Source organism: Dipodomys ordii, unplaced genomic scaffold, assembly GCF_000151885.1.
Source record: "Dipodomys ordii isolate 6190 unplaced genomic scaffold, Dord_2.0 Scaffold105, whole genome shotgun sequence".
NCBI lineage: Eukaryota > Metazoa > Chordata > Mammalia > Rodentia > Heteromyidae > Dipodomys > Dipodomys ordii.
The window spans coordinates 3,331,760-3,350,476 of NW_012267321.1; the positions used below are offsets into that span (position 1 = coordinate 3,331,760).

An 18,717-nucleotide genomic window follows, 5' to 3' on the forward strand; every position below is an offset into this window, starting at 1 on the left:
CCCGCAGCCCGGTCCCCGCTGCGGCGTCGGGGCCATGGCCGGTCTGGGCCCCGGCGGGGGCGACTCGGAGGGCGGCCCCCGGCCCCTGTTCTGCAGGAAGGGCGCCCTGAGGCAGAAGGTGGTGCACGAGGTCAAGAGCCACAAGTTCACCGCCCGCTTCTTCAAGCAGCCCACCTTCTGTAGCCACTGCACCGACTTCATCTGGTGAGGGGCTGGAGACCGGGAGTCTGGGAGGACCAGGAGGGAGCCCGGGGGTCTGGGGGGACCAGGAGGGAGGCTGGGATCTGGGGGAACCTGGGAGGAGCAGGAGAGAGGCCAGGGGTCTAGGGGGGGCAAGAGGGAGGCTGGGGGTCTCGGAGGACCTGGAGGGAGGCCAGGGGTCTCGGAGGACCAGGAGGGAGGCCAGAGGTCTGGGGGGGCCAGGAGGGAGGCCGGGGATCTGGGGGGACCAGGAGGCAGAGGTCTGGGGAGGCCAGGAGGGAAGCGGGGGATCTGGGGGGAGCTTGGGGGGACCAGGAGGGAGGCTGGGGATCTGGGGGGACCTAGGAGGAGCAGGAAGGAAGCGGGGGTCTGGGGGGACCAGGAGGGAGGCTGGGGATCTGGGGGGACCTGGGAGGACCAGGAGGGAGGTCGGGGATCTGGGGGGGACTAGTGGGGAGGCCGGGGGTCTGTGGGGGGGGCTGGGGCCCAGATTCATGTCACATGGATGAGTCAAAGTGGAGCTGCAGCCCCCAGCCCATTACTGGGCTTTAGAATGGGGTCTGGACCCCCGTGTCTGAGAGAAGAGGCTAGGGTCTGGCCCCGGTTCTGAGGGAGGAGGGGCTGGGAGCCGGAGTTTCAGGGTTCTGGAGGAGGGCCTGACGACGGGTGCCGGCCACACTGACCCCCCTCTTCGCTCTTGCAGGGGCATTGGAAAGCAGGGCCTGCAGTGTCAAGGTGAGAGCCGGCCGGACCTCCAGGACCCCCGGACCTCTGCCCCGCCCAGGCGGAGGCCAAGGCCCGGGGAGGCTGCAGGCGCATGTGCTCCGTGGTCCCCAGAGGCGCGGGGGGAGCCCGGGGCGGGGGGTGTGGCCGCGGGGGGGGGGCCGCTGGTGGCAGGGCCCCCGCGGAGGGGGCGCCGGCCCCGCCCTCGGCCGGCTCCAGGTGGGGACAGATATTTGGAGAATCTGTTGCCATGGCAACAGGGCGATTTGGAAAAAGGGGAGCTGAAGGGTGTGGGGGGGAAGGGGCTGGAGATGCCAAGTCAGAACCCCCCTCCCCAGGCCGTCGTCACCATGACAACACGATCGTCCTAGGCAGGGGCAGGCCGGGGTGGGGGCCCTGAAGGGGGGGGCGAGGCCCACAACACCAGCTGCCACTGCTGGGGAGTGGGTGAGTCAGGGTGGGAGGCGGCCACAGCACCCCCAGCCTCACTCCTGCCCAAGTTGCCTTCCTCCCGGATGCTTGAGGATGGTCTGCTTCCTGGAAATCCGTCAGCATCTCCTGTTTCTGTCTTATCTTTCCTCTGTGGCCTGAGGTTTTTGTCCAGGGGACCCAACTGATTCTCTCTGTTTGTCTGTCCATCTACTTGGGACTGAGTCTGGGGCCTCCGGGTCCCTGGTCACTTTGTGGTTGCTGTGTCTCTGCATTTCTTCTTTCCATTGGTCTCTCAGGTGTTCGTGTCTGCACTCTCTGTGTGGTTCTGCAGCTTTCACACCCTCATACTCACACACACGCACACACACACACACATGTTGGACTGTCCATGCGGAGACCACTTCTCTCTCTCTGGTTTTCTGTCTGTCTGGGCTTTTCTTTGCAGCTCTCTGTCTGCAGGGGAGCCATCTGTGACTGTCCGATTTTCATCTTCAGTCTGCAGCTTTGTGGTGCATCGACGATGCCACGAATTCGTGACCTTCGAGTGTCCAGGAGCTGGGAAGGGCCCCCAGACGGACGTGAGTGCCCGGACACCTGGTTCTACCTCCTCGGGCCACGCCCCCGCCCATGCCCCCTCAGCGACCGTCCCACTTTCTCTTGCTATTTTTAAGGCTGGGCGGAGAGGGGGGCTGGAGAGATAGGGGGAGCCAGTCTGGCCCAGATTCTTTGCCCTTGGCCTGGAAAGGGGGAATACCAGGGGGGCCTGGGACAAGCCGGGCACAGGTGGGACCAGCTGGGAGCAAGGGTGAGGGATACCAAGAGCAGCACTGGAGGGCTGGGTGCTCTGGGGGGGAGGGGCGGGGAGAGATTTCAACAAATCCAGGCCTGAAGGAAAGAGATGCATACAGGCACTGAGATGCAGAGAGGAGAGAAAGCCCTGACGGAAGATCAGAGAGAGAACTAAAACGGAGCAAGTGCAGGGAGAGGTTTGCAGGCACCAAGAGAGGCCATCAGAGCAACACTCCAAGATGCTAAAATGGGAGACAGTAGGTATGGCGCACACTTCGGAGATGCTGAGATGGAGGGGAGACCCTGCAGTGCACACGTGCACACCCACGTGCACAGGCAGACCCCTGTACACATACACACACACATACACATGCGCGTGCTCAGAACCACAGCTCTCTGCACAGCAGAGATCGACACTGTGATCAACTCTGAGTGCTAGTCCTGTCCCTTCCTTCCCTTTCTCACCAAGCCTCAGCTTCCTCCACTGTAAAATGGGGTGACCACCAGCAGAACTGACCCTAGTGATGGACATGTGGTGTCGGATAGGTGGCTATCAACCAAATGTGGCTGGTGATGGAACCAGACAGATAGAGGGACATAAATCTAAATTCCATTTCATTCAGCTGGATTTCAAGGTGTTTTTGTTTTGTTTTGTTTTGTTTTTGTTGGCCATGGGGCTTGAACTCTGAGTCTGGGCACTGTCTTCAGCACTTCAGCTCAAGGTGAGCGCTCTACTACTTGAGCCACAGTGCCACTTCCAGTTTTCTGGTGGTTCACTGGCGATAAGAGTCTCACAGACATTCCTGCCTGGGCTGGCTTTGAACCATGATCTTCAGATCTCAGCCTCCTGAGTAGCTAGGATGACAGGTGTGAGCCAGTGGCACCCAGTGGTTGATTTCAAGTTTAAACAGCCACTTGGGTTTAGTGGGTACTGAAGGAGATGGGAAAACAGACCCAGGTATGGGCTCCATTTCTTCCAGGGTTTAATACAGATGAGAGACAGTTGTATAACAGCAGACAGGCTCATGCTTGTAATCCCAGCTACTCAGGAGGCTGAGTTCTGAGGATCACGGTTCAAAGCCAGTCCAGGTAAGACAGCCCATGAAACCCTTATCTTCAACTAAGCAACCAAAAAGCTGGAAGTGGAGCTGTGGTTCAAAGTGACAGAGCATTCACCTGGAGCACAAAAGCCCAGGCCCTGAGTTCAAAGCCCCAGGACCATCCTCCTGTCCCTCCCCCCCCAAAAAAAAAGAAAAAAAAAAGAAGAAGGAAAGAGACAGCACTTGGGAGACTGTGGCCAGAGATCAGTAGTTTGGGACCAGTCTGGGCTACATGGTAATACCTTGAACAACAACGAAAAGATGAGGAGAGCTCTTCAGAAGCCTAAGACCTCTGCCAGTTTGTCAAGTGAATTTATTCACAGAAGATGTGTCTACCAGCCTCTGTGTGTGTGTGTGTGTGTGTGTGTGTGTGTGTTTACTTTTCCTGGGGCTTGAACTCAGGGCCTGGGCACTGTCCCACTGGGCTAGCACTCTACTGCTTGAGCCATAGCTCCACTCCTGACTTTTGGAGTTGGTTTATTGGTGGTAAGAGTCTCACCGACTTTTCTGCCTGGGCTGGCTTCCAACCATGATCCTCAGATCTCAGCCTCCTGAGTAGCTAGGTACAGGTGTGAACCACCAGCGCCTGGCTGTATATGTTTGTGTTACCTACACTACCTGCAGACTCACCTGCCTACCTCCATCCTGTGCTTAGTCCTGACATGTTCACTTCATGTCTGTGGGAGTGTGTGTATGTGTGTGTGTGTGTGCGCACGCGGGCATGCGCGTGTATGCACTTGTGCTGGTACTAGGGCTTGAACTTTGAACTCAGAGCCCAGGTGCTGTCTCTTATCTTTTTTCTTTTTCTTTTTTTTGTCGGTTGTGGGGCTTGAACTCTGTGCTCTTCAGCTCAAGGCGAGCCCTCTACCACTTGAGCCACAGCACCACTTCCAGTTTTCTAGTGGTTTATTGGAGATAAGAGTCTCATGGACTTTCCTGCCCAGGCTGGCTTTGAACTGCAATCCTTTGATCTCAGCCTCCTGAGTAGCTAGGATTACAGGTGTGAGCCACCAGCACCCAGCTTCTCTTAGCTTTTTTCATTCATGTTTGGCACTTTACCACTTGAGCCACAGTTCTACTTCTGGCTTTTTAGTGGTCAGTTAGAAACAGGCGTCTCATGTACTTTCCTGCCTGGGTTGGCTCTGACCCGTAATCAGTAGATCTCAGCCTCCTGAGTCACTAGGGTGACAGGTGTGAACCTAGTGTCCACCTCTGATGGGTTCTTTGAAGGTGCAGGTCAAATTATTTGACAGGAAGACACAGAAACTGAGCATTACTTCCGGATGAGGACTGGGTCTTTCCGTTTGGCAGGGGGAGGTCTCAGTGTTGGGAATGAGCATGCTCAGAATGGCTGGGCAGGGAAGTGGCCCCACTCTTCACTAACCTCAGGGCTCACACTGGTGATGTCCTTGGCAGTGCTGGCTGAGGAGGGACTAGCTCTGCGCGCCCCGTGGGTGTTGACCCAGACCTCTCAGGTCCCTGCTATAATCCAGGACCATCCTTCGGGCCCAAGGCTGGGGCTAAGCCAGCCCAGGCACAGTAGCTGACATGGTCAGAGTCCGGGGTTCAGAGGGACCCAAAAATCCTCAGAGAACAACTCATAGGAAGCTCAAGAATAGGAGGATAGAGAAAGGGGATGTCACAAGCCCCCTCCTCTCTGTTCTGCCCAAAAGACACCATGTCAGTGTCTCCCTGCAAACTATATTCGAATTTCAAGACCCCAACTTCTTGTAGTACCTTGCCTCATTTTTTCCAAAGCATCCATTATCATCTATTATGCCTTATATTTTATTCCTGTTGTTTTATTTTGTTGGTTGTGGGACTTGAACTCAGGGCCTGGCACTGTCCCTGAGCTTCTCTATGCTCAAGACTAGCTCTCTACCACTTGAGCCACAGCGCCACTTCTGGTTTTTGAGTAGTATAATATTGGAGATGAGAGTCTCCCAGGGACTTTTCTGTGTCGACTGTCTTGGAACCGTGATCCTCAGATCTCAGCCTCCTGAGTAGCTAGTAAGCCACCAATGCTCAGCTTAGGGTTTTTAGGTTGTTTCCCTCTACTAAACCCCCATGTTTAGGAATGGACTCTCTCCTACCTACTCTTCCCCTAAGGGTCTTTTCCCCCACTTTGAATCAGAGCTCACTATGTAGCTCAGGTTGTCCTCGAACTCTCAGTCTTCTCTCAGCCTGCTGAGTTGCTGGGATTACAGCCTCTGAGTGTTTTCTTCGTCCCCAGGACCCCCGGAACAAGCACAAGTTCCGCCTGCACAGCTACAGCAGCCCCACGTTCTGCGACCACTGTGGCTCCCTCCTCTACGGGCTGGTGCACCAGGGGATGAAGTGCTCCTGTGAGTGTCTGGCTCTGGCCTGGCATGGACCGGGCGCGGGGGATGGGGCCTGGGGCTGCAGGCAGGGCTTGGGGGTGGGGTTGGGCCACCACCCCTGGCTTCTGTCCTTCACCAGGTTGCGAGATGAACGTACACCGACGCTGCGTGCGCAGCGTGCCCTCGCTGTGCGGCGTGGACCACACTGAGCGCCGCGGCCGTCTGCAGCTGGAAATCCGGGCTCCCACCTCAGATGAGATCCACATTACTGGTGAGACCACTGCCCGTCTCAGGCCACGCCCCCTGGCAGAAACCGGTCCAGGCCACGCTCATAGGCTGAACCCAGACCTGTGGTTGGCTCCATCAAGCCACGCCCCCTCTCTTGCTGTGGAGAGGCCTGGCAGAACCCATCAGTGCAGGCCCATCTCCCAAACCAGGAGACCACGCCCTCTCTAAGCCACGCCCACACAGTTGATCCCAGGCCGCTGATCACCATGGCCCCGCCCTTCTAGCTCCAAGTCCCACCTCTAATTCTGACCGTTGCTGCGACCTTAAGCGACTCTCAGTGGTCACTGTAGACCTCAGGATCCTTAAGTAGGACGGGTGAATGGGGAACCTGTTCCAAGGAAGGACGGGGTCTGCTACCCAGGGCCAGGGGCTGCATGCCTGAGTCAGTGTATGCCAGTCCCAGGGCTTGAACTCAGGGCCTGGGCGCTGTCCCTGAGCTTATTTTGCTCAAGGCCAGGACTCTACCACTTGAGCCCCAGCACCACTTCCGGCATTTTCTGTTTCTGTGGAATCGAACCCAGGGCTTCATGCACGCTAGGCAAGCACTCTACCATTAAGTCACAGTCACAGTCCCAACTTGCATTTCTTGATGGCTGACGGGGAGCACACCCAGAAGCTCCTTCCTGGATCTCTAAGCTACTCTCCTTCACCTTCCCCTTCCAGTTGGCGAGGCCCGTAACCTCATTCCTATGGACCCCAATGGTCTGTCTGATCCCTATGTGAAACTGAAGCTCATCCCAGACCCCAGGAACCTGACAAAGCAGAAGACCCGGACTGTGAAAGCTACACTCAACCCTGTGTGGAATGAGACCTTTGTGTTGTGAGCTTGGGTGCTCTGATGGACAGAGGATGGTCAGAGGGTGTTGGGGGCCACACCACTCTAAGGAGAAGCTGGTGAAGGCATTGGGATAGAGGGAAATCTCAAAGGGGGCAGAAGAAGGCAATGGGAGAAGGGACTGGAACACTTGAAGACGAGGGCTGTGGAGGCTCAGAGGGTCACAGACACAGATCTCAGTGCACTTCATCTCCCTGAGCCCTCTCTACTTTAGAGAGAGTTCCAGACGAGAGGAGAGACAAGCAGAGGAACAAGAAGAGTCTAGAGGAGGATGAAAGGGAAAAGGACTGAAATGGGGCAAGAAGAGAGCAGAGGGACAGATGGAAGACTGGGTGTGGTGGCATACACAAGTAATCCCAGCACTGGGGAGATGGAGGCAGGAGGATGGTGAGTTCAAGGCCAGCCTGAGCTGTAGCAAAACCCCGTTTCAGAAGATCCAGAGAGAAGAAAGCACACACGTGCACACACACACACACACAGAGGCAGGGGAGAGGATAGTAGAGGATAGGGAAGTAGCAAAGACCAAAAGAGAAGCCAGGAAGACAGGACAGAGAGCAGAAAAAGTGAGGTGACATTGGTGACTAGGAGCAGGAAAAAGAGCAGGAGCTGGGTGGGAAGGAGGGAAGCTGGACGCTGGGACAGCTATCCACTTCCACTTCAGTCCTCTACTGGCCTTGACCGCAGAGCTCTGGGAGGCCAGGATGGGATTCCACTCCACCCCCAGTGCCCACGGTAGGGATGGGGGACCATGAGCTCCAGCTCCTCCCTCTGGCCCACCCTCTGCAGCAACCTGAAGCCCGGGGACGTGGAACGAAGGCTCAGCGTGGAGGTGTGGGACTGGGACCGGACATCCCGAAACGACTTCATGGGCGCCATGTCCTTTGGGGTCTCGGAACTGCTCAAGGCACCTGTGGATGGCTGGTGAGGAGTGGGACCAGGGATGGTGGTGGACCAGTTACCTCCTTCCACGCGTGGTCTCCTCCTCTGGACCACCGTCTTTCCCTCTCCTTCTTCCCCATCTTCTTTCCCCTCCCCCCTGCTCCTCCTCCACCTCCTTCTCCTCTTCTTCCTCCTCTCTCTTCTTCCTCTTCTCTCGCCGCTCTCTCCCCCCTCTCCTTATCTCACTTTCTCTCTCTCCATCTCTGTGTCTGTCTCTCTGTGTTTCTTTCCTCCCTTTGGATGTCTCTGCCTCTTCCTCGGGTGCCCTGCTCCCCCCACCCCTGCCCGGCCCTGGTCTCCGTCTGTATGTCAGGTACAAGTTACTGAACCAGGAGGAGGGCGAATATTACAATGTGCCGGTGGCCGATGCTGACAACTGCAGCCTCCTCCAGAAGTTTGAGGTACCTGGACTGGCTTCCCCAGGGGAGCCCAGACCAGCCTCCCCCCATTTCAGAGCTGGCCTTCCCCTCTACCCTCTGAAGGCCCACTGGTCCTGGGACTACAATTCCCAGAAGACCCCATGCTCCTACCTTTGCTCTTCTTAGGGGCTCTGGCTCCAGTGTCTGATGGGAATTGTAGTTCTTTTCAATCCCTGTGGCTTGGAGATAATAGAGGTTCTAGATCTTGCTCTGGGGCAATCTCCTACCTCCTTTGGGGCCCCGACTCTTGCTTTTTTTCCCCCCAGGCCTGTAACTACCCCTTGGAATTGTATGAGGTGAGTAGAGTTGAGACATTGTGGTGCTCAGACTGTCTGTCTGTCTTCAGTTCTACATGTTAGTTGAATGGGTGGTTGGCACTCGGTCCATTCTGTACTTTCTGGGTATCCTACTGCTTTGGTCTTTATTGACTTGTTCTGTAATCCAGGAGCACCCATGACAGGGAAGGCTGTGTCTGAGGTTTTGTTCTGTGTCTCTCCCTACTCAATAGGCATCAATGAATATTATCAATACACACCTGCCGGTGTCAGACCCTGGGCTAGGTCCTGGGACTAGGGGCAGCCTAGGTTCCTACCTGCTTGCAAGATGTTGTCCAAAGTACTGTCCACTCCTGACAACTCTGCTGGAAGTTCTTTCTGTTACCTGACCGTTGTCCATGCCGTTATGCATGGGGTCTGAAACTAAATGGCCAAGCTGCCCTCTGCACAATATGGTATCTTGTTCACAAATATTTCTTGAGCCAGGTGCTGGTGGTTCACACCTGTAATCCTAGCTGCTCAGGAGGCTGAGAGCTGAGAACTGAGTGGGAAAATCCATGGGACTTTTTTTTGGCTGTGGGGCTTAAACTCTGGGTCTGGGTGCTGTCCCTCAGCTCTTCAGCTCAAGTTGAGTGTGCTACCACTTGAGCCACAGCTCCACTTCCAGTTTTCTGGTGGTTCACTGGAGATAAGAATCTCACAGGTGGGTGCCAGTGGCTCATGCCTGTAATCCTAGCTACTCAGGAGGCTGAGATCTGAGGATCGAGGTTCAAAGCCAGCCCAGGCAGAAAGTCCATGAAACTCTTATCTCCAATAAACCACCAGAAAACTGGAAGTGACGCTGTAGCTCAAGTGGTAGAGTACTCACCTTGAGCTGAAGAGCTGAGGGACAGTGCCCAGGCCCAGAGTTCAAGCCCCACGACCGACAAAAAAAATAAAAATAAAAATAAGAGTCTCAACAGACTTTTTTGCCTGGGCTCGCTTTGAACTGTGATCCTACCCGAGTAGGTAGGATGACAGCCGTGAGCCACTGGCACCTGGCAAGACTCTATTTTTTTTTTTTTTTTGTCGGTCGTGGGGCTTGAACTCTGGGCTTGGGCGCTGTCCCTCAGCTCTTCAGCTCAAGGCCAGTGCTCTACCACTTGAGCTACAGTGCCACTTCCGGTTTTCTGGTGGTTTATTGGAGATAAGACTTTCACAGACTCTCCTGCCCGGGCTGGCTTTGAACCGTGATCCTCAGATCTCAGCCTCCTGAGTAGCTAGGATTATAGGCGTGAGCCACCAGCACCCAGCTAAGACTCTATTTCTAAGTGATCAACAAAAAGCCAGAAGTAGAGTTTTGGCTCAAATGGTAGAACACCAGTCTTGAGCAAAAATACCCAGGCCCTTAGTTCAAGCCCCAGTACTGGCACCAAAAAAGAAAAAAAAAAAAAAGGAAACAATAACTCTTGAACCTCACCACTTCCCCAAGCACCACCACTTTGTGTTGGAGAACAAAATCGACCCCTGTTTAGGGTGCTCAGGGGAAAGAGGTCAATTTCTGTTCCAAAGGAGCTGTCCATGATAGTCCCTGGGTCGGGAGAGCAGTAACTGGTTCTATTAAAATGATCAAGGGAGGCCTGAGAAATGACTGGACAGCGGTAGGGGAACAATTTATTCAGAGCGGGCAGAATGGCATGTCCCAAGGCCCTGGGGTTGGAAAGGGAGCAATGTGTTGGAGGCTAGCGAGGCAAGACCTTGGAGGGGGTGGGGGAGAGACCAGTGGGATCCATTAAAGCTGCTACTGAAGCCACAGGAAATAAAATCTTAATACAGGAAGAAGCCATTAGAGGGTTCGAAAGCATAGGGGAGACATGACCTGGTTTATTTATTTTTAAATTGGTCCCTCTGCCTGCTAAGCAGAGAACACATTAGAAAGGACAGCCGTGGAAGTTGCACAAGCAGCTCAGGCTTGGGGGGGGGGTGGAGGGTGGGAAGGACAGGCATGAAAGAAAAAGACACAAGGCTAGGGCGGGCCAGCAGCAGCCACAAGCCCAGGGAACTGTGTAAATTCACAGCTTTCCCCTCCTCGCCCTCCCCTTCATAGAATCAGAAAGCCTGGGGGTAGGACCTCATGATCTGTTTTGCCAATTCCTCTAAAAGACCCGGGCTTGGAGGCTTCAGTGTGGCCAAGGCCTGGGGAGTTTGACCTGGGGGCAAATTGCTTGACATCTCTGTGCCAGTTCCCTCTTCTGGAAAGTGGGTAGGACAGCAAGGTTGTCCAGAGGGTGTAACCAGTAGGCCGAGTGTGAGTTAAATAATAAATTCTTCAGGCTGGGGGTAGGGAGGGCAGATCAGAGAAAGTTCTCCAGCCACGCGAGGGGTGGGGTTTGCCCCATTTTGTCATGTATTCCTCCCCGTTCTTCCCTATCCCCTTCCTGGCCGGGTCTCGCCTGACCGGGAGGGCGACCCGGGTTCTCTGCTTGTCCACAGCGGGTGCGGATGGGCCCTTCGTCCTCCCCCATCCCCTCCCCATCCCCCAGCCCCACCGACTCCAAGCGCTGCTTCTTCGGGGCTGGCTCGGGGCGCCTGCACATCTCCGACTTCAGTTTCCTCATGGTCCTGGGAAAAGGCAGCTTTGGGAAGGTTGGATTCTTGGGGCTGGGGAGGGGGTGGGGGGAGCAGGGGGGAAGGGCAGAGGGGTGGGGAGGCTGGGAGGGGCGGGAGGGTTCCTGCTCCTAGAGGCGGGAGTGGGTGGGGGAGCCCTGGGATCGGCTCCTGGAAGTGCCTAGGCGTCAGCCCCGGGCGTCCCCTTCCCCCACCCTTCCCAGGCCCCGGCCTGGGCCCCGTCCCCGTCCACCCGTCCACCCCTGCCCTCCGTCCCTAGGTAATGCTGGCCGAGCGCAGGGGCTCCGACGAGCTCTACGCCATCAAGATCCTGAAGAAGGACGTGATCGTCCAGGACGACGACGTGGACTGCACGCTGGTGGAGAAGCGCGTGCTGGCGCTGGGCGGCCGCGGGCCCGGCGGCCGACCCCACTTCCTAACCCAGCTGCACTCCACCTTCCAGACACCGGTGAGGCCGGGGCGCGAGGGCCGACGGCGATGGCGCCGCCCTGCCCCCCTCGGGCTGGAACTGCCACCCGGGCTCAGCAAAGGCACCGAGCACTTTAAGTGGGCGTGACCAGGAGTGTGTGTGGGCTCGATAGCCTGGGCATGGCCTGGATCTCCGGCGGGGGCGTGGCCAGGAGTACCTCCTGGTGGGCGTGGCCAGTGTTATGGGGTGGAGCCAGGCCGGGATGAAGGGCTAGATGGGCGTGGCCGGGATTGTCTGCTGGAGGCGTGGCCTGGCTCAGCGCGAAAGTGGATGTGGCCGAACCACCTGTCTTGCAGCCAACCTCACATACCGGGCTGTCTGGGGTCTGAATTTGGACTCTGAGTAATGGCACCACTTTTGGATTCTGCCTAAAGGATGCGTGGTAAAGGGGTTTCCCTAAGACTGTGGCAGGGATTCCGAACCTTCCAGGTTTGGGAAGGAGGTGCCTCTGGCTCTGCGTGGGCCCGGCCAGCCTCCAGTACTAGACATGATAGTTGCAGTAGGTGAAGGCTGTCCGTCCTTGGGCCGAGGTGGCCAGAGTCACATGTACGTATGTGTGCAAAGGTCTTTGGGCCAAGGTGGCCGGAGTCACAGGTACATACGTGTGGCTGGATGTGCAAAGGGCCCCGGCCTGCCCGGATTTCAGCCAGCAGTGTGACCTCAGTTCTCAGTTCTGAGAAGCGAGGCTAGAACTCCTGACTATCGGAGCCACCGGGGATGGACCCGGGGCCCTTCCTCGGTGTGGCCAGTTGCTCCACAATTGTCCCCTCGAGTGGGCACGAAGGATGCGTCCCTGCCTCTGAGCCCCAGCCTCCTCCCCAGGACCGCCTGTATTTCGTGATGGAGTATGTCACCGGAGGTGACTTGATGTACCACATCCAGCAGCTGGGCAAGTTTAAGGAGCCCCACGCAGCGTGAGTGTGACAGGGCAGGGAGTTGGGGTGGGGAGGGGGACCGCGGGCCACTGACCTGCACTTCCCACGGCTCCTCCAGGTTCTACGCTGCAGAAATCGCCATCGGCCTGTTCTTCCTTCACAACCAGGGCATCATCTACAGGTCAGCATGCCCAGGACTTCCCGTGGAAGGACAGCTGGCCCCTGAAAGGAGAAGGGGTTGGCACATAGAGCCCAGACCTGCCCCTCTCAGCCCCCCTTCCCGCAATGTCTTTTGGCACCCCTGTTCTCCAGGGACCTGAAGTTGGATAATGTGATGTTGGATGCAGAAGGACACATTAAGATTACCGACTTCGGCATGTGTAAAGAAAACGTCTTCCCTGGGACCACAACCCGCACCTTCTGTGGGACTCCAGACTACATAGCCCCTGAGGTACTGTGACCCTCAGCTTCTCCACCAGCTGCTGATGGGCAGGCTGTCCAGTGTTCCTAGTGGGTGGGGCCTGTTGTGGATGGAAAGGGCCATCCAGTGTTCCCAGTGGGTGGGGCCTGTTGTGGATGGACAGGCTGTCCAATGTTCCTAGTGGGTGGGGCCTATTGTGGATGGACAGGGTGGTCCAGTGTTTCTAGTTAGGGGGTTGCTGTTTCCCAGGTAGGCCTCAAAACCAGGTCAGGCATTGCTTCAGTGTTCCCGTCGGAAGGCGGGTGGATGTGCTGTAAGCCAGGAAACAGATGAAATGAGCAGGACCTGTGGGGCAGTGCTCAGGCGGGGGTGGGGACCCATCTTGCAGGGATTCTGGGGGATTCTGAGTGGAGCTTGCCGCATTCTGAGAAGCCAGAGACTATTTCCAGTCTACCCTGTGGGCGGGGCTCAGCTGCAGCGCTGAGCAGTGGGGCGGGCCCTGGAGTACTCTGCTAGGTAAAAACTCATAGTGAGTCTTGCACCTAGTTTCTGTGTGTGTGTGTGTGTGTGTGTGTGTGTGTGTGTGTGTGTGTGTATTGGAACCAGGGCTTTGAATAAGTACAGTGTATTTTTTTTGCCAGCCCATGGGGCTTGAACTCTGGGCCTGGGCACTGTCCCTGAGCTTCTTTTTGCTTACGCTGAACACTCTACCACTTGAGCCACAGTGCCACGTCCGGCTTTTTTGAGTAGTTTATTGGCAATTAGAGTCTCATGGGGTTTCCTGACCGGGCTGGTTTTGAACCTCAATCCTGAGAACTCGGCCTCCTGAATGCTAAGACTACAGGTGTGAGAACTGGTGCCTGGCACTTCTACCATTTTCAAAGGCCAGAGTGGAAGCCTAGGAGGGCCAGGAGGGCAGATGCCATGCCTGAGTATTTTCGGTGGATGGGAAATTGCTGGGCCCTTGTCAAGGGGTAAAGTTCATGCTTTCAACGTAGGTGTACGTGACTGGGGGAGGAGGGGATGGATGCTGTGTGACCTGGCTTTACTAAGCTGGGGATGAGGTGGTATTGGAGATGCTGCCCCTCAATTTGTTTTTTTAAACTGCTCAATGCTGTGGGCCAAGTGATCCCTGTTGGTGGTCATCAAACCTTGCTGTCCCTGCAGAAGGCATCTCCTGTGCAAAGTTAGGGAGAGAGCCACTGCCATGCCCGCCTCCGGCTTCCTGGCATCCATGCCCAGGCCTGGGTGCTGCAGTCTGGGCCCTGGTGCCCAACCTGTCACAGGCAGGCTGTTCAGGAACTCTGAGCAGGTGCGGCAGGCGGGGCTGGCGACTTGGCTTTTGCGTAGTCTGTGTTTGAGAGTAGAAGGGATGTTGTCAGCAGGGAACCTTCCTTCCCTGAATTCTTCAAAGGGTGGATGGATGGAGCTGCAGCCAAAATGTTCACAGAGTGGGAAGAACTTGGGCCCAAAGCATCTGATGCAGGACGGGCTCCTGGGACCAAGGCCAGAGAGGTGCTGGGCCTCTTAAAGGAACGTCGCAATCCCTGGCTCTGGCCCCTCACCCCCTCCCTCCTCCCCCTCAGATTATTGCCTACCAACCCTACGGCAAGTCTGTGGACTGGTGGTCATTCGGGGTCCTGCTGTACGAGATGCTGGCAGGACAGGTAAGGACCGGGGGACACCCCTCCTAAGCAGCCTCCTTTCTATCTGCAGGAGGGTGGAGGGGAGGAAAGTCCCAGACTGCTGTCCATGGTCCTGAAACGTTATCTTCCCATAGTCCCTGGGTGTTCAGCTTTTGCTCTTTTGTTTTGGGTTTTGTTTTGGTGCCTTTGGCACTTTGGTGAATTCTGTAAACCCTTCTCACACTTGGGCACACAAACGATAAAATAAATCAATCTCCTTGAAGTGTAGTTCTCTCTCCCTTCCCTCCTTCCTTCCTTCTTTCCTTCCTTCCTTCCTTCCTTCTCTTCCTCTTCCTTCCTTCCTTCTCTCTCTCCCTCCCTTCCTTCCTTCCTTTCTTTCTTTTTCGCTTGCCAGTCCTCCTGGGGCTTGAACTCAGGGCCTGGACGCTGTCTCTGAGTCTCTTTGTGCTCAAGGCCAGCACTCTACCACTTGTGCCACAGCACCACTTCCGGCTTTTTCTGAGTAGTTTAATGGAGATAAGAGTCTCATAGACTTTTTCTGCCCTGACTGGCTTCAAACCATGATCCTCAGATCTCAGCTTCTCAAGTAACTAGGATTACAGGCAGAAGTCACCAGCACCCAGTTATTTCTCAAAAGTTAATTGCATTTACCTAAGTAAGTTCACTGAAACATAGACAGTTGTTTATGATATTTATTTATTTTTATTTTTTTTGGGTCCGGTCGTGGGGCCTGAACTCTGGACCTGGGCCCTGTCCCTCAGCTCTTCAGCTCAAGGCTAGGGCTCTACCACTTGAGCCACAGCACCACTTCTGGCTTTTTTTTCTTTTATGCTTATGTGGTGCTGAGGAATCGAACCCAGGGCCTAATGCATTCAAGGCAATCGCTCTACCACTGAGCCACCATCCCAGCCCTTGTTTATGATATTTAACATCGGGACACAGACATATTTGTGGCTTCTTGGCAGTCTATAAAATGCTAAGTTCATGCAGGAGTAGGAAAGAAAAGAAGGCCCAACAGTAATTCTGAGCTAGGAATGTTTGATTTTTCAGTTGGTTCTGCAGCTTTCATTTGCCTATATTCATAATTGGAGGAAATACTGCATTTATTCTAAAGGTTGAAAAAAATGCCAGATTTACCCCCCTTTTTCTTTTTGTTTGTTTGTTTTTCTTTTTAGTTGGTCATGAGGCTTAAACTCTGGGCCTGGGCACTCTCCCTCAGCTCTTCAGCTCAAGGCAAGCACTCTACCACTTGAGCTACAGTGCCACTTCTGGTTTTTTCTGGTAGTTAATTGGAGATAAGAGTCTCACAGATTTTCATGCCCAGGCTTGCTTTGAACCACAATCCTCAGATCTCAGCCTCCTGAGTAGCAAAGATGATAGGCATGAGCCATGGATGCCTGGCTCCCCCTATTTAACTCAGGTGCTTTTTCTCTTACATGTACAGCCCATCTAAATGCTCAATTTAGACCCAGGCCTTCATGTTGCTTTTCCTCGCCCTATAGAGTCAAACCCTTCCTCCAACCAGAACAGCCTTGAGATGACATATGTATTGCCCAATTGACACCCTGATGATTTGCAGATCAGAGAAGGAAAGGCCGGCAGTGGAGGGACACAGCTCAGGCTTGAGCATACAAGTGGTTGGTGCTTCATCAGCACTGCCCGTGGGGAGGGGCCAACCGTGGGGTGTGTGGTGTTCCTGGTGAGTGGAGTACAGGGGCTGGAGGCATCAGGGAAGGAGGTCTGACAGGCCTCTCATTGTGTCCTTGGCAGCCGCCCTTTGATGGCGAGGATGAAGAGGAGCTGTTTCAGGCCATCATGGAGCAAACGGTCACCTACCCCAAGTCCCTTTCCCGAGAAGCCGTGGCCATCTGCAAGGGGGTGAGGACCCCAGTCCCTGCTTTGCACGCTCACAACCCATGTATCCCACAACCTGTGTATCTCATTCTTCCACTTTCCTTCCTCCCGCCTTCCAGAAAAGTGGATGGAATACACAGGTTTTGCTAGAACCACATTGGTCACCTTGTGGCCAGTCCAAGTCCTGGGGTGCCCTCTACTCCCCTCACTCCTCCACAGCTCCCACCCCGTGCTTACTGCAGTCACTACCATGAGGCTGCAACCCGCGTCTCCCTCCGGAGCTGCCCAGAAACACTAGAACTCCTATGCTTGGGAAAGCTATCACAGCTGTGAGCCGAGGAGTCCTCTCCCCAAGGGAGGGAGAGACTGTGTCCAGAAAACAGTGGCTGGCCCCAAGGGGGTGAGAGTGGGAGGGTCGGACACTGGCAGCACCCCTCTGTTTCCAGAGCCCCTCTCTGGTCAGAGGACTGTCTCCCTCTGGCTCTCCAGCTCACACCTCGGCCTCTTTCCACTGGGTATGATGGGCCTTTCCATCTGGGCATCTCCTCCGGTGTGTGTGTGTGTGAGTGTGTGTGTGTGTGTGTGTGTGTGTATGGATATGTGTGTATGGATATTTGTGCCTCTCCCTGTCTTTCCCTCCATCTCCCCTCCCCTCTCCCTCTCCCTCTCCCCCACTTGGATCTTCCTCCTGCCTCCACCCCTTTCTTTCTGGGCCGCTCACACCCTCCCATCTTGGTTTTGGTTTCTCTTGTCCACCCCTGGCCTTTGGGGCTGGATTTCCTCTGCTGCCACCCCGGTACATTTAGTCCCATTTCCTTCCTTCTTCTCCCCGCCCCCCCCAGTCTCGTGCCCGCCCCGTCGCGGGTCTGCGCCCCCTTCTTCCTCCTCTTCCGACCTCGGTGCTGATTCTGCACCCCTTGTCGTTCTCTCTCTTTCCCGATCTGTCTCTTCGGCTGCTTCCTGCAGTTCCTGACGAAGCACCCAGGCAAGCGCTTGGGCTCGGGCCCCGATGGCGAACCCACCATCCGCGGGCACGGCTTCTTCCGCTGGATCGACTGGGAGCGTCTGGAGCGTCTGGAGATCGCGCCCCCGTTCAGGCCGCGTCCGGTCAGTCACCCGCTGGGCCTGCCCGGGAGGCGTGGGGGAGACGGGAGCACCCGAACCTCCTCGCCTGGGGTTACCTCTGCCCAGATCCCTGAAAGGGGGGCAGAGACCAGAGGATGGCAGGCGAGGAAGCAAGAACTCAGCGCCTCCCGCCCCCCGGCCCCGCACAGACCCCAAGGGGCTCGCCCAGATCCCAAGGGCCTGCACAGACCCAGGGGTCCCACCCCGCACTGACCCCCGGGGCCCTGCACACTCCCCCGGGGTCCCGCACAGATACCCCGGGCCCCACACAGATTCTAGGGCCCCTGCACAGAATCCCCCGGGCCCTGCACAGACCCCTGGGCCTCGTACAAACCCCCGGGGTCCCGCACAGACTACCAGGACCCTCACAGATATCGCCCCCCCGTTTCCCGCAGTGCGGCCGCAGTGGGGAAAACTTCGACAAGTTCTTCACACGGGCGGCGCCGGCGCTGACGCCCCCAGACCGCCTGGTGCTAGCCAGCATCGACCAGGCGGACTTCCAGGGCTTCACTTACGTCAACCCCGACTTCGTGCACCCCGATGCCCGCAGCCCCACGAGCCCGGTGCCCGTGCCCGTCATGTAGCCTCCCCGCCGCCGCTAGGTGTCGCCAGCGCCCCGCCGCCCCCATTCTTCCCCCTCCCCCAATCCCCACCCCGCATTCGGCCTCCAACCCCCGGGTTCGAGGCGACCCCCCCCCAGCGTTTCCGGCACTGCAGACTCCACAAGGCCTGGAGCCGCTCGGGTTCGAGGCTCTGCCCTGCCCAGCCCTTTAGTCCAGCCCCGTAGTCCAGGTCCCGGTCCGGGTCTCCTCCCTATGAGAGCTAGGCCTCCACCGGCCCCACCCCGTCTGGAGGCTCCGCCCCGAAGTCCCACCCACCCAGAGGCCACGCCCCCTCAGAGACCCCCCCTCACCCCTCGCGAGGCCACGCCCAATACAGAGGTCCCACTCCTCACGAGATCCCGCCCAATCCAGAGGCCACGCCCTGTCCCCTGTCCATCCACAGACCGCGGTCGACCTCCAGGCCCCCACCCAGTCTCGCCCGGTCCCGAGGCCCCCACTCCGTTTGGGGGGGGGTAAAGGGAGCAGGGGCCCCGCTCCAAACCCCCTTCCCCTCATCCCCGCTATGGCTCTCCCATCACCACACCCCTGCCACGGGCCCTCACCTCTGCCACAGCTCCCCCACCCCTGCCTGCCGTAGTGCCCCCTCCTCACCTCATCCCTGCCACTTGTCTCCCCTGCCCCCCTTACGGCTCCCCCACCCGCGCATGGCTGCAGTCCTGCTCGGAGGCCTCCCATAACGACACCCCCCCCCCCGCGCCTGCCTCTCGGGGACCCTCCTCCTCCTCCCCTCCCTCCCCGCACTCCCGCCACAGCTGCTGGAGAATAAACTTGGGAT

The 18,717-nt window shown here is 56.8% G+C and overlaps 1 protein-coding gene across 2 annotated transcripts; it reads left to right on the forward strand.

The window, feature by feature from the left end:
* Positions 1-13: 13 nt before the first annotated feature.
* Positions 14-17,975, forward strand: Prkcg (protein kinase C, gamma). 2 transcript variants are annotated; one of them, XM_013027766.1, is made up of 18 exons: positions 14-204; positions 905-936; positions 1,852-1,934; positions 5,479-5,590; positions 5,706-5,837; positions 6,518-6,674; positions 7,476-7,610; positions 7,942-8,029; positions 8,314-8,343; positions 10,795-10,947; positions 11,189-11,377; positions 12,221-12,312; positions 12,392-12,454; positions 12,586-12,724; positions 14,281-14,361; positions 16,111-16,218; positions 17,161-17,301; positions 17,715-17,975. In XM_013027766.1, the coding sequence occupies exons 1-18, from the start codon at positions 35-37 to the stop codon at positions 17,901-17,903; spliced, it is 2,094 nt and encodes a 697-aa protein (XP_012883220.1). In that variant the 5' UTR covers positions 14-34; the 3' UTR covers positions 17,904-17,975. The 2 variants fall into 2 exon arrangements, with proteins under 2 accessions (XP_012883220.1, XP_012883221.1); XM_013027767.1 differs by lacking the exon at positions 10,795-10,947 and having other exon boundaries at positions 19-204; positions 17,715-17,934.
* Positions 17,976-18,717: the final 742 nt, after the last annotated feature.